The sequence below is a fragment of the Carya illinoinensis genome, chromosome 12 (assembly GCF_018687715.1).
Source record: "Carya illinoinensis cultivar Pawnee chromosome 12, C.illinoinensisPawnee_v1, whole genome shotgun sequence".
In the NCBI taxonomy this organism is placed as follows: Eukaryota; Viridiplantae; Streptophyta; class Magnoliopsida; order Fagales; family Juglandaceae; genus Carya; species Carya illinoinensis.
In genome coordinates, this window is record NC_056763.1 from 28,279,575 (window position 1) to 28,295,704 (window position 16,130).

Genomic DNA, 16,130 nt, shown 5'->3' on the forward strand with positions numbered 1-16,130 from the left:
GGTTTAAAAACCTGGTTCATTAAGCTTTGGGAGGTTGAGGGAGCATTAGTCAAGCCAAACGGCATAACTAGAAACTCATAATGCCCTTAGTGTGTCCTAAAAACAGTTTTTGGTATGTCCTCAAGCTTCAGCCGCATTTGATGGTAGCCTGACCGTAAGTCAAGCTTTGAAAACATCTTAGCACCATGCAGTTCATCCAGCAACTCTTCCACCATTGGAATAGGATATTTATCCTTGACAGTGGCACTGTTTAATGCCCTATAATCAACACATAAAAGCCACATTCCATCCGCCTTCCTCACCAACAAAACAGGTGAGGAATAAGGACTTTGACTGGGCCCAATAACCCCAGAGTCCAGCAACTCCATCACAATCTTTTCGATCTCATCCTTTTGAAAATAAGGATGTCGGTAGGGATGGACAGAAATGGGGTTAGTTCCTGATTGCAAATTGATGGCATGGTCATGGGAACTATGGGGGGGCAAGCCTTTTGGGGTGGCAAAAATGTCTGGATAGTGATTGAGGAGTTTCTGTATACTTTCTGGGGTCTGGCTGGGTTGGTGGTTGGCTGTAGTTTCAATGAACGGCAAAAGGATTCCCTTGCTTCCCAAATGGCTACCTTTGTGAATGGGACTCTCTTCAATCCAAGTATTGCTAATGTGCCCTTTTAACTGAACAGCAGTTTGTTGAGCTGTAAATTGCATGGTCAATTCTTTGAAATTCCATAAGATTGGGCCTAAACCTTGTAACCAATGCACTCCTAGTACCATATCACATCCAGCCAACACAAGAACATACATATCGACCAAAAAATAGGATCCTTGAATAGAGACATTCACTCCCTTAACCTTGCCCTCACTAGTCACCATCTCCCCCTTTGCTACCTTAATCCTGATTTTATCCTCCTCTACTAAGGGTATGTGAACTCTAGATAGTACTGCTGGATCTAGGAAGTTATGTGTATTTTCTGAATCAATAAGAATTACCACCCATTGATTCCCAATCTTGCCTTTCGCCCTCATAGTCTTAGGGTTTCTAGAACCAATGATGGCATGCAATGAAATTTCAGGAACCTTTTGTGGTGCCTTTTCCTCATTATACGGCCCTTTTTCGTTGGACTGGTCAGAAAACTGGCTAGTAGCTTCGAAAGACTCGTCACTATCGTCCTCCACCTCCTCAATCAAATACAACTTAGGACTATTACAACGATGGCCAGGGTGCCATTTAGAATCACAGTGATAACACAAACATTTTTCTCTTCTTAGTTTCATTTGGTTTGGACTAATTTTATGGACAGGCACTACAGCTTTATTGAAGGAGGGGTTTGGTTTTGTGATGGGCTGGGTTTGTGGAGGTTTGTATTTGGTGGTTGTTGGTTCAGTATAGGGGAGGGAGGAGGCTGGGTGGTTGACTTTTGATGGAGGATTACTTTTTCCTCTTAGATACGAGCAAGACAAATTTGTAGGATTAAACATTTTCAGCATCAAACGAATGTCATCACTAAGTCCACTGACAAAAAAACTTAGTTTATCTATCTCAGACAATCGCCTTAGGCGATTAGCAAGTAGTTCAAAGGCAGACTTATATTCATCGACGGTTCCCACTTGCCTTAGTCTAGTGAGTTGTTCCATAGGGTCATCCAAACTACAAGGGCCAAACCATATGAGGAGAGCATTGACAAACTCCTCCCACTCACCCAACAACCCAGATTCATCAAGTCTTTGAAACCAGATCAAAGCCTTTCTAACCATATGAAAGGAAACTAATCTCAAACGATGCTCAGGCAATGTGTTGTGGAATGTAAAAAATTGTTTTACCTTGTAAAGCCAAGCATGGGCATCATTACCATCAAACGTTGGAAATTCAAGCTGTATGAAGTGGGGTAAGATATCACCATAATGAGGTAACATCTGTTGTCCACTTTTGTCCCCATTGTTGTTTGACTGGTTTGCATTGCCATTTTTCAGATCTGAGGCCAACGCGGTGAACTGTTGCATCATTTCCTCCATTTGCCGACGCATTGCCAGTAGCTCCACACCAAAAGTGCTCAACTGTGACTCAGTAGACTTCTTGAAGGAGGTGAAGCCTTCCTGGAGGTCTTTCAAACGTGTTCCTTCTGCCATTGATAGGATAAAATTAGGATCTGGGCTCTAGGATACCACTTGTAATAGAATGTACTAGAGAATAAGATGTAAACGAGAGATGGGATGAGAATAACTGTATTCCTTTTCTGTAACCGAGTACCACGCTTTCTTCAAGGGAAAACACCTCCACAAAGCAACAAAAGAATAATATTTCAAATGCCCTCAAGCGTGACTCACATGCTTACTAATATTCTAGAAAGCATTGAATTACTAATAAGTCCTTACTCTAATATGGGCTCAAGGCCCTTACAATATCAAATGTAACTAAAATAGATAACTAACATAATTGGGTCTATTCTGCTTATCACATGACCCATGATGTCTTAGATCCATCTTCCACCCTCTTTCTTTAGCAGCCCATTACTAAGCCCACAGTTCTTTGCCCATAACAACAGCTAAACCCTAACTCATTTTCTCGACAGAAACTAGTTCAGTTCCTCAATGCTTCTACTCCAAGCCGCCGTATCACATACGACATATTTTAAGTACGTATTTGTTGCATATATAGGTCAAGTACTTAAATTAAAAAAAAAAATCCCTTAAAATATTGAAGATTATCTAGTGCTGTAATTAAAAGAAAAGTCATGTTATTTAATAAGTTTTCTTGGATTCGAACGTTGTTGAAAAAAAAGGAACGATTGCAGCTAGAAGTTTTTTTGTGGCATAATAAATGTGAGTTGCTAGCATACACATTGAAAAACCATAAACTTTTATATGTGATACTGGTCTGGGATTATATATATTTGAATTGGGACATAATCCTAATTATGTTTTACAATTTACCTTTCCTGACCTTTATGTTTAATTTCTCCATTGATATCTCATTCTGATTAGATTTTATATGTCCTGTTGGTTCATAAAACCAAAAGATTTATAGCCACGTCAAGTGTACTCCGACTTCAGCCAAATAGTGGTTGATGCCTAGATTTATTCTTTTTTAGTACTTGCAAATGTGTTAGGAAAACAACTAAATAGAGAACTTTCTAAGAATATGTCACATGTCTACTTGTTTTAAAGGCAGATTATTTTTATGTTAGTAGAATTCATCTCTCTTCTTGTAGTAGAATTCGTCTCTCTCCTTGAAAATAAGATGATCAATGCAAATTATAAAGCATTTCTACCAAACAAGACTCCTTCAAGAGATTTCCCATTTCTTAGTACTAATGAATGGATAAAAGGTTTTGCACAACTTCGTTTGCCTTGTACTTAATAGGATGATACCAAAATTGTAAACTAATTTGATAAAGCTGTTGATTGACGTCAATGACTTTGGCTACATTTCCTAGAAAAAGAAGAAATCCATTGGATATAATGATTGCGAATCGGTAACAACTCGATTTTTTCCAATCATTCCTAGAACCAAACAATACTCTTTCAAGAAATTTTCCATTTCTTAGTACTAATGAATGGATAAAAAATTTGTGCAACTTCTCTTGTCTTGTACTTAATAGGATGATACCAAAAATGTAAATTAATTTGGTAAAATTGTTGATTGACTTCAATGACTTTGGCTACATTTTCTAGAAGAATAAGAAATCCATTGGATATAGTGATTGCAAATTAGTAGCAACTTGATTTTTTCCAATCATTCATAGAACCAATAATATTGTATAAATGTACTTTTAGTAATCACACTAAACCAAAAATTCATAGATCCTATTTAATTTTTAAATACACAAGCTAACTCCCAAAGAATTGTATATTCTTCAAAGAATCTTCAATCGGGCTCGTTCAAAATATTCTTCAAAGTTATGTCTACGTGAAAAAAAAATATATATGTTAAACATATAATTAATTGAAATGACTATAACAAAATATTCTTCAAATATAAATCTTACCGGTTTCTAACTTGTAGCTTTCATCATCTTCCATTGCATCTTAGGAGTCATAATTAATGAAGTGAGTCATCAACCAGTTTTGTGTATAGATAAGAGCTTCAACTGTTGTTGGGGCCAATAAGCTACGAAATGAATCTAATACCTGACCTCCAATGCTAAATGCCGACTTAGAAGTAACAATAGATATCGGAATAGCTAACACATCTCGATCTATATTGGTAAGAATCAGATATCTAATTAAGTTCACCTTCCATCATATTAGAATATCAAAGTCGGGTGTTGATCCTTCAACACTTTTCATGAAATACTGATCCAATTATGATTTAGACTCTACCACACCTTTTGATGCTTGATATTACTGAAACATATTGAATATATCATCCTCATCATTATAAGAAGTGTTGCTTTGGGTCTCACCAACATTTGATTGGCCCCTACTTGAACTTATATTGGATTTTGAATATTGCTTAAACATTCGCTCAATCATCCTCCATAACCAATCAACAAGTTCAGATGCTTACTCATGGCCAAGAATATTTATAAAACAAAACTCCAAAACTTCAAACTTAAAGTGCAGATCAAGCATAGATGCAATAAACAACATTTTGTTCAATTTCTCAAAATTCCCCCAATACTTATCCTATTTCAACAACATCCTCTCTAACATGGTTTTCAGCATATTACTCTCACTTATAGAAAATTTGTTCAAATGTTTATAGATTGTAAATATTTCTTTAATAAACAAATTTGAAGTGACATAAACTGAGCCTGAAACCCGTAAAGTCATATCATAAAAAAGTTTAAAAAATTATACAAAAACCTTGATGGTTTTCCAATGGTATTCCTTGTCCTACCTCACGTAAATATGGGTCAAACTCATTGTTTCCGTCTTGCAGCACCTCAAACGCCGCATAATATTTGAGAGCCACACTCAACATTAGATATGTTGAGTTCCACCTAGTTGGAACATCATGACAAAGAAGCCCACCACCTAAAATATTTTGTTTCTCTGCGCATGACTTGAACTTATTAAGCCTTGTAGGGGAAAACTTCACATATTTAACTATATTTCGAATCTTCACAATTGATTTATCAATTTCTTTTAATCCATCCTAAACAATGAGATTCAAAATATGTGCACAACATCTTATATGCATAAGATCATTGTCTAATACCATACAGTCCCTAAGTTTAGCAATTTTCCTCAAATAATCGATATTCGTGGTATTAGAAGTGTTGCGCCACAGGCCTATCCGAAAATTACACAAAATAATTTTAAAGTGGTTCAGCAAATTGCCTACATCCACTGGAGCCTCTTTTATAGAATTTGTACGAGATTTACAAATCACTCTACAAATTTCTATCTCTCTCTCACGTCCTCTTTCTCTCTATTTTTCTTCTCACCCACTGCACATTCTGCAAATCAGAACTCTCCTATTTATAGGAGAAGTTCTCTTCAGCAATTTGCTGATCAGTTTCGATGCAGCAGTTTGCTGCTGAAATTACGGGAGGCGCCTACTAGAAACAAAAGCACCGAACGGTGCATGTGTATTCGATGCAGCAGGCCACTTGCTGCATATGGGGGGGCGCCTAATACGCCAAGAGAGAACAGTGCTTCTCTCTTTCTCACACTGCAGGTGGCTTTTTAACAATCACCCCCTCCACCCAAGTGTGCCATACTAGGCTGCTTGCAAGTTGATTCATTCTTCAAATGAATGCACCTCTTTCTTTGACATGAGAGACTTCTGCTACCAAATATGCTCCAATGCACCCGAGGGTGCTCAGCAGTGTACAATATTGATCAAGTCCAAACAGTGTTGGAACTTGATCCCTGTGACGACCTTCGTCAACATATCTGCTGGATTATCTTCAGTGCCAATCTTCTGAAGTTTGATGTCATCTTCTTCCAATATCTCACGTACGAAGTGGAAACAGACATCTATATGCTTTGCTCGAGAGTGGTATACTTGATTCTTGGCCAAATGGATTGCACTTTGACTGTCACAGTAAACGGTAACCTCTTGCTGCTCAAAGCCCAAATCTGTTACCAGTCCCTGTAACCAAATGGCTTCTTTCACGGCTTCTGTTACAGCCATGTATTCAGCCTCAGTTGATGATAGTGCAATTGTCGACTGCAAAGTTGATCGCCAACTAACTGGTCCTCCAGCCATAGTGAACACATATCCAGTTGCTGATCGGCGTTTGTCAAGATCACCTGCATAGTCTGAGTCAACATATCCAGTTACTAGACTATCTTCACTCTTCTCGAACTTCAAACCAATATCTACGGTCCCCACAATATACCGTAGAATCCACTTAGCCGCATGCCAATGAACCTTTCCAGGATTATGCATATAGCGACTAACTAAGCTAACGGCCTGGGAGATATCAGGTCGTGTACACACCATGGCATACATTAAGCTTCCAACCACACTTGTATATGGGACATTCTTCATGTAGTCCCGCTCTTCATCGGTTTTAGGAGACTGCAATGCACTGAGCTTGAAATATGAGGCCATAGGAGTACTCACCGGCTTCGTCTTCGAGTCGATGTTAAAGCGTTGCAATATTCTCTTCAGATACTGCTTCTGAGTAAGGTGAACTGTACCTTTCACCCTATCTCTGCTGATCTCCATCCCCAGTATTTTTCGTGCTTCTCCCAGATCTTTCATTTCAAACTCATTACTTAACTGAGTTTTTAAGCGATCTATCTCCCCCTTACTTTTACATGCAATTAACATATCATCTACATATAAAAGCAAATAAATGAAAGATCCATCTGCAAGTTTTCTGAAATATACACAATGATCGTATTGGCAACGAGTGTATTTCAGATCCATCATAAAGCGGTCAAACCGCTTATACCATTACCGAGGTGACTGCTTCAAGCCATAGAGAGACTTCTTCAGACTGCATACCCAATTTTCTTTGCCAGCTTCTTTGAATCCTTCTGGTTGAGACAGATAAATCTCCTCTTCCAGATCACCATGTAAGAAAGCTGTCTTTACATCAAGCTGTGCTAACTCCAGATCATATTGTGCAACCAAAGCTAGCAATATCCGAATGGATGAATGCTTCACAACCGGAGAGAATACTTCACTGTAGTCAATTCCCTCTGTCTGAGCGTAGCCCTTGGCTACCAACCTAGCTTTGTATCGCACTCCATTTTTAGCAGCTTGATCATTTTTCTGATTGAAGATCCACTTACAGCCAATTACCTTCTTTCCTTTTGGAAGCGGCACAAGCTCCCAAGTCTGGTTCTGGTGAATAGAATGCATCTCTTCATTCATCGCCTTTGTCCATTCAACTTGTTCACTGGACTGTACGGCTTCTCTGTAAGTGGTTGGGATCTCACCCCCTTCAGCTGGTAATGCATATGTCACATAGTCTGCATAACGTGTTGGTACACGTTTCTCTCGTCTCGGTCTGTTGGTTGCAATTGATTCGGGTTGACATGGAGGTACTGTGACTGGATTATCAGTCTCATCTTGTCCATGCTTCTTTGAAGTAATAAACTCCACATTCTGCGAATCATCTGATGTTTCGTCATTACTGCTGCCTTCACTGGAATCTTTATGCTTATGTGACTTAAGCATCTCAGATTCGTTGAATGTTACATCTCTACTGATGATCACCTTTTTGGACTCTATACACCAGAGTCTGTACCCTTTTACACCAGTACTAAAGCCCAAGAATTTTGTTTTCTTGGCTCTAGGATCAAGCTTACTTTCTTTAGCATGATAGTAAGCAGGACATCCGAAAATGTGTAAAAATTCATAATCAGTAGCATGTTTACCTCTCCACATTTCAATGGGTGTCTTCCCATCATTGGCAGCTGCAGGTAGTCGGTTGATGAGGTGGCAGGCATATGTCACAGCTTCAGCCCAAAATTGTTTACTCAATCCAGCATTCAGCAACATACATCGCACTTTCTCTAATAAAGTACGATTCATTCGTTCTGCCACACCGTTCTGCTGCGGTGTACCTCGTACTGTGAAGTGTCTGACAATTCCCTCTCTCCAGCATACTTCCATGAATGGGTCTGAAGTGTACTCACCTCCATTATCAGATCTGAGCCGCTTGATCTTTCTGCCGGTCTGAGTCTCAACCATTTTCTTCCAATCAAGGAAGATTTTCAGCACTTCATCTTTATTCTTCATCGTATACACCCACACACGACGAGAATAATCATCAACAAAAGTTACAAACCAATGTTTACCTCCCAAAGATGCATTTTGGGTAGGTCCCCAAACATCGGAGTGCACATAGTCAAGTATTCCTTGTGTATTGTGTACTGCAGTTCCAAACTTGATCCGCCTCTGCTTCCCCAATACACAATGCTCACAGAAAGATAGTTTACCAGTCTTGACACCTTTGAGTAAGCCTTGCTTCACCAGTGTCTGCAAAGCTTTTTCTCCTGCGTGTCCCATACGCATATGCCAAAGACTGGTGGTGTCATCATCAGTCTCATCTAGCTTCTCACAGCCTGTGGAAGCTCTTCCAGCAACAGTACTTCCTTGCAAGAAGTACAAGTTTCCTCGCCTCAAGCCCTTCATTGCCACCTGAACTCCCATTAGTACTTTGAGAGTTCCGTCTTCAATGACGATTCTGAATCCCTTCGAATCCAGAGATCCCAGTGAGATGAGATTCTTCCGCAAGTCCGGAACGTACCGAACTTCTGTCAGAGTCTTGACGCTGCCATCGTGCAGCTTTAACCGAATGCTACCTATTCCTTGAGTCTTACAGGCACTGTCATTGCCCATAAGTACTGCTCCACCCTCGATCTTTGTGAAGTCAGTAAACCAGTCCCGATTGGGACACATATGATAGGTACATCCGAAATCCATAATCCATTCATCGGAATGACAAATGGATGATGAGCTTATCAAGGAAAAATCCGAATCATCATCTCTGTCCACGACATTGGCTGTGGTGGGTTGATTCTGCTGTTGTCCCTTCCGGTTGGGACAATCCTTCTTCCAGTGTCCTTTGTTGTGACAAAAGGAACACTCGTCTCTGGCGAGTTTTCTGCCGACTGATGAACCACGTGATGTGGCCCAGGTTTTCGAATGAAAACCTTTTCTCCTTCCGGGATACCTTGACTTTGGTCTCCCTCTTGCTGTTAAAGCTTCACTTGACGTATCTTGATGTACCTGTTTATCCTTTTTTCGGTACTCATTGCTAATTAAAGAACTAGATACATCATCAAAACTAATACTTTCCTTCCCATACAATAGAGTAGTAATTAGATGCTCATATGTATCGGGCAAGGAATTTAACAAAAGTAAAGCTTTATCTTCATCTTCAATTTCAACATCTAAATTTAACAAATCAGCAAGAATTTGGTTGTAACTATTCAGATGTTCAGACATAGAAATACCTTCACGAAATTGGAATCTGAAGAGCTTCTTCTTCAAGTGCAAACGGCTCTCAATGCTCTTCTTCATGAACTTATCCTCCAATTTCTGCCAAAGTACCTTAGCATTTGTCTCTCTCATGACAAAATACTTTTGTTCTTTGGTAAGGCATAATCGGATTGTACTACAAGCTTGAGTATTAAGCTTCTTCCAATCCTGATCAGTCATATCATCTGGCTTTCCTCCCAATGCAATATCCAACTCTTGTTGGATCAACACATCCATGACTTCACACTGCCACATGCCGAACTTGCTTGTTCCATCGAACTTTTCAACTTCAAACTTGGCATTTGACACAGTGGACCGACGCCCGGAGCTACTGGCATTATCAGAACTCCTATCTCTTCTAGATCTTTCCATTTGAATTTAGAAATTTTAGACTCAAAATTTCAAAATTCTAACCGTACGGATGAGTCCGGAACGATCCAAATAGTAGGAAAGCACTATTTGATTGTTGAAATCGGACTCCGAATGGCTTAGATCAAGCCGAAATTGGATCTGAAAAATGGACGGTTCTGATCTGTTTGGCGCGTGGGATGCACGCGCTGCACAGTGCGCGTGGGGGCGAGCAAGCGCGTGTGTCACACGCGCTACAGCACTGTGTGCGCGTGGGCGCGTGTAAATCACGCACTAAAACACTGTAGGCGCGCGTGAGGGCGCATGAGGCGCGTGTCTGACACGCGTCTTCCTCCTCTGGAGCGCGTGGGGGCGCGTGAGTTGTAGCAGATGCACGCGCCGATCTTCTAGGGGCGCGTGTGGGCTCCTCCGACCTCCGTTTTCGATTCCGTTTGCGGCAACGGATTCGTCTCAACGCGAGGATCACCCTGGAGTTGTCAAAAATTGATTTTAACCAACTTGAATTTTCGGACAGCTTGAAGCAGAGCTCTTGATGAATTTTTACCGTAGAAATGAATAGTACCTCACTAAGTCAGTTCCCAGGAAATATTGGAGGGTCACAATGGACACACTTAAAATTTCCAATCTCCTAGACAGAACCTCCTTAGACTGTACGTATCTACACTACCACACCAAAAACTCCACCCCACAAAAAAAACCTAGTGGCTCTGATACCAATTGTTGCGCCACAGGCCTATCCGAAAATTACACAAAATAATTTTAAAGTGGTTCAGCAAATTGCCTACATCCACTGGAGCCTCTTTTATAGAATTTGTACGAGATTTACAAATCACTCTACAAATTTCTATCTCTCTCTCACGTCCCTCTTTCTCTCTATTTTTCTTCTCACCCACTGCACCTTCTGCAGATCAGAACTCTCCTATTTATAGGAGAAGTTCTCTTCAGCAATTTGCTGATCAGTTTCGATGCAGCAGTTTGCTGCTGAAATTACGGGAGGCGCCTACTAGAAACAAAAGCACCGAACGGTGCATGTGTATTCGATGCAGCAGGCCACTTGCTGCATGTGGGGGGGCGCCTAATACGCTAAGAGAGAACAGTGCTTCTCTCTTTCTCACACTGCAGGTGGCTTTTTAACAAGAAGATGCATTATCGACTGTGATTGTAAATATCTCCTATATGCCCCATCCAAGTACAGATGACTTAATCTCTTTTCCTATTGTTATCCCTTTGTGATCAAGAATTTTGTTAAAATCTATAATTTTTTTATGCAAGATCCAATCATCATCAATAAAATGGGCTATTATGCACATATAATTTAGATTTTGAATTGATGTCCACATGTCAGTAGTGATGCAAATCTTATAATCAGATGCCATGAACATGTTTTTCAACTTTTCTTTTTCTAACATGTACATCTTCATATAATCTCGCATAACAGTAATGCAAGAAGGAATTGGAAATCTAGGCTCAACTATGACCATAAAGTATTTAAAACCTTGTTTTTCTATAAATCTAAATGGTAGCTCGTCCACAATTATCATTTTAGCTACTGCTGACCGTATTTTCTGTTCATTGTACTTGACAAGTCCAATACTAGGATTGCTAGTTATACCATCCACCCCCATCTTTTTATTCCCGGTCATTTTTTATCGGGGGTTATCCCTTCCAATCCCACTAGTATTAAAGGCTTTACATCTCTCATTATGGTACTTCAAGTATGAAATACCTTGTCTTTTAAGATGGCATAACAAAACCTTACCACAATAATCGCATTTGGCTTTGGGCTCAGTAGGATCCTCGACATCCTCAACCCTCGTAAAGTGTTGTCATACTTCAGATCCATCCTGTTTTCTTGAAAGATGAGGACGAACTTTAGGACTGATTGTAGGGAGAGAGCTATCCAAAATTGGAGATAGAGTGCTATCCAAATGAATCACATTAGGCATTAATTCAAACTCAGATGAAGGCATAGTAGCACTAGGTTCCATAGGTTTCAATTTCAATTTGAAATAACACCACAAATTTGTTAACAAAAATCTCACTACATATGATAGAAATATTAATAAAAATAAGAATTGCGCACGTATAAAAAGAAAAGCAAGATGAAGAATTTTTTATTGCTGCCATTGGTTTGCTATCACTTTGAATCTTGGTTGCAGCCACCTTGGCCTCAATATTTGTTTTGCTGCAAATATAAGCTACACTGTATAATGTGTTGGGTTTGGTTAAAGCGACCTATATATATAATTAACATTTATTAGAATGATCAATCCTTTTATAATCATGGATTGGGTGTAACTCATATTGTGTTCAGGCATTATACATACGTCTTCCATATTCATCTTTTATCTGCTTCATCAGTTAGTTTTTTAATTTTAATTGATCAAGTTTAATAGTATAACAAATATTTAAGATATAGAAATTACTGCTCTACACTTGGTAATTTTGTTTCATATGTATATGACTATAATGAACACTACTACTACACTTGATGATATTCAAATATCAGATCTTTCAAAAGAATGTCGAAAAATAGAGGCCTTAGCATGACAGATTTGTTGCAGATTGAAGTTGATATTGAGGACTACTTTTGCATAGGATTAACAGTAATAATTCATGATGTGGAGCCATGAATGCATGCGTGCAGATTGCAGATATTAGTCAAATGGTGTCCAGTCAACAAATACACTACTTATGCCCCTAAATTCTATTCTAATCAAAGATGGAGGTATACATGATAGATAGATAGATAAGGATGAATTAAATGTTGTGTGTTTTGCTTCTCATTCCTTAAATCATAAGCTAGCATATCATCATCGAAAGGGATATTGGTGTTGTATCATGTAATTAAGGCTGCACTTGTCACCTCAGAACAATGACAGCCTAGATGTGTTTGTTCTGACATGTGATTTGTCAGCCTCATTTGAGTTGCTAATGTGTGCTGGAAGGTGTTAAGCGATGTTATCATCTTGGGTTTTACCCAGTTGAGATTGAAACAGATTCTCAATTGATTGTTAATTGAATTGTTAAGGGGAAATATAATATTTGGTTTTTAGAAGATTTTTGGGATGACTTATTTGGTTATCTTAACTGCGAATATTGTGTTCGTCATATTTCCTTGCTAAGCGGAGTGCTAGTCTGCTAAAGGTTTAAATATGGGTTTGGGTAGTGATGCTACGCTGCCTAGTCAGCTTAGAGGTCTTCTTCAAAGATTGATCTTCCTCGTCTGCGTATCCCATAGGTTTGCCTTTAGTAAGTTTGTCTTTTGGTTATTTTATTTCATATCTTTATTTCTATGTGTGGTCTAATTTTATTTCTTCAGGATAGTCCTTTATTTGAATTGGTTTTGGTTTGTTTTGTTTTGTATTCTCATAACAATAGTGATTTTTAGGAATGGTTAGTCGGTTTTTTTATTCCTAGGTTTTTTATTATTTGCTCCATTGTATAATCCAAGAGTCAAGATGTAATCACAATCTTCTTCCATCATAAGCCTATAATACCTTTTCATTTAATAAGTTTCTTTTTGCAGAAGAAAAATATCTTTATTGAAAAGGTTTTTAAATAATAATTATCTTTATTACAGAAGAATCAAGATGTGTGTTGTTCATTATAAATTTTGTCATAATCAATTATACTTTTTGATATGATATATTTTAAATAATTATCTATTTGAATGGTGAAATCATTCCACGCATGTCACATAAAGTATAATTGTATTTAATAAAATTAAAGATGGAGAATAGTATTACTGTTTTAATATCACTATTGTCTTAAAAAAGAGTAGTGATAGAAAAATATTTTACAACTTTGTTTTTAATTGATATCATTTTTGTTAAATAATTATACTTAATTTTATTTTATTAAAATGTCATTTCTTTAAGATAAAGTTATGAAATAGTACTTGTAAAAAATAGTTCTGTTTTTATCATTTTCTCATGCGATCCGAATTTGTGTCCTGAATATTTTTTTTTTTTAAATTAGTGATTAAAGAAATATTTTTTAGTGATGTTATGAATTTTTTTTTTATTTTTTAAAAAATATTGAAGGATATAAATAAATGAATGAAAAAAATGAAAAGAAAAATTTGGTCAGTCATGCTATATATATAGGTACATATTTTATGCATAATATTATATAAATTAAGTAATAGTTTTATTCTCATATTTTTTTAAATTTAAATTTTAAATATTAAAATTTTCATCAACACATTAACATAATATTCGAATAATTTTGTTTGCTTTTTTTTTTTTTTTTTTTTTAGCATGAACGTACAGGTCAAGACCGTGCACTCAAATGGGAAGTATTTGATAATTAAGAAAGTATTTTTAGTGATATTGTAAATTTTTTTTATTTTTTTAAAAAATATTTAAGAATATAAAAAAATAAATTAAAAAAATTAAAAAAAAATTAACTAGTTGGGTGAGTTTTCGGGCTAACCACGCTAATTAATTACCAAATTGACAGTCAAAATGCGTTCACCACAGATACCTTGATTGATTGAATATTCGCAAGACTAGTTGCCATAGCATTAATGCAGGTTCATACAAAAGTAAGCAGGCAAGCTAGAACTAGAAGATCCTGAATGAGCATGGCCCACGTCCTTAGTGTTTAATTCTCGAAGAGGATTCACTTACCATAGTTCAATTTTTTTAGAACAATTAAATATCGTAGCCATAACTTTCAACATTGGATCATTACTTTGACTCATTTTTTATAAATGCAATTGAATGCCATAAATTTCTTGAAAATATGTATTAGATGTGACATACAAAGAGCCAGAAAGTCTCACAGTAGCATCATAAAAAATCTTCAAAAATTTAACCATTATTTTAACTCTCACCCAATCACTAGAGCTTGGGGGGCTCAAGCCCACACTACGACAATAGCGAGAAAAATAATCATCTTCATTCTCCAATCGCAAAAATGGCTTTTGAAATGTTTCTGCAACTTCTAGCATGAGATAAGTGGAGTTCCATCTGGTGGGAACATCAAGGCACACCAATTTTAAACAACTGATTTTCTCCTTCTCTATGCACTTTTTGAATTTTTCCATTCTTGCAGGAGATGATCTAACATATTTAACCGCATTCCGCACCCTTGCAATTGAATCATCACAATCTTTTAGCCCATCATTCACAATAAGGTTCATAATATGGGCGCAACACCTTATGTGAATATACTTCCCCTCCAACAAATGACCTTTCACAAATCTTTTTAAGTAATCAATGGCAACATCGTTTGAGGAAGCATTGTCAACTGTAACAGTAAAAATTTTCTCAATACCCAAATCCTGTAGACATGACTCCACATGCCTTCCAATAGTGTCCCCTTTGTGATTAGGAATTAAACAAAAATTTATAATTTTTTTGTGTAATTTCCATTCACAGTCAATAAAGTGTGCAGTAAGACACATATAATTGAAGTTCTGATTGGATGTCCAAGTGTCAGTAGTTAAACTAACCCGCCCAATTTTCTTAAATACTTTCCTCAACTTCTCCTTCTCTTTTTTAAATAGGTTAATACAATCTCTCGCTACAGTGATTCGAGATGGCACTTGGAATCTTGGTTCTAATGATTGACATACTTTCCTAAATCCTTGTCCTTCCACCACCTTAAACGGAACCTCATCACAAATTATCATCTCTGCAATTGCCATTCATACATCTTCTGGATCAAACTTATGTGTAGCTTGTTGATCCTTGGGTCTATTTCTACCAGGGTTTTTTTTTACAAACACCAACATGATGCAACATACTTGATGTACCATGTTTTTTGGGGTGACAAGCATAAGTCTTGTGGCAGTAATTACACCCCGCTTTTGGGTCACTTAATGAACATCCATCTATTTTTGTGAAGTGTTTCCACACCGTTGATGGGTCCTTACTTGCCTTCCTTTTGGGAGGGAGGATGGTGTTGCTACTAGTAGACAAATTAATGTTTGAAGCTAAAGGAGTAGAAATCTCATTATCTCTTAAATTTGTAGGAATGTCACTTCTGAAGGAATCCATGGTATGAACTGACATATAATAAAAATATGAGAAAATAAGAAATTTGACACAGAACCTCAAATTATTAAATAACTGCATAGTTAATAGATGATATAAATATTTAAAAAATAAACTTATAGCAAATTCCCTTAAAGCCGGGTATAGGATGTAAGAGCAGGAAGGGGCTTGAGTTTGATTACCAGTGTTGACAGAAAAGAAAAGTTAACAATTCCGGACATGATTTCTCATGAAAGTATATCAATAAAAACTACTGCGCAGTATTATTACTAATTGGAATGAACAAAATTCAACTAAAAACAGAGGTTGAAAGAAATGAACTTAAGAAATTGCAAAGAGAAATGATCACCATTTTCGGCCACGACTACC

The 16,130-nt window shown here is 37.4% G+C and overlaps 1 protein-coding gene across 1 annotated transcript; it reads right to left on the minus strand.

The window, feature by feature from the left end:
* Positions 1-86: 86 nt before the first annotated feature.
* Positions 87-2,123, minus strand: LOC122289392. Its single transcript, XM_043096363.1, has one exon. The coding sequence runs from the start codon at positions 2,121-2,123 to the stop codon at positions 87-89; it is 2,037 nt and encodes a 678-aa protein (XP_042952297.1).
* Between the last annotated feature and the right edge of the window lie 14,007 nt (positions 2,124-16,130).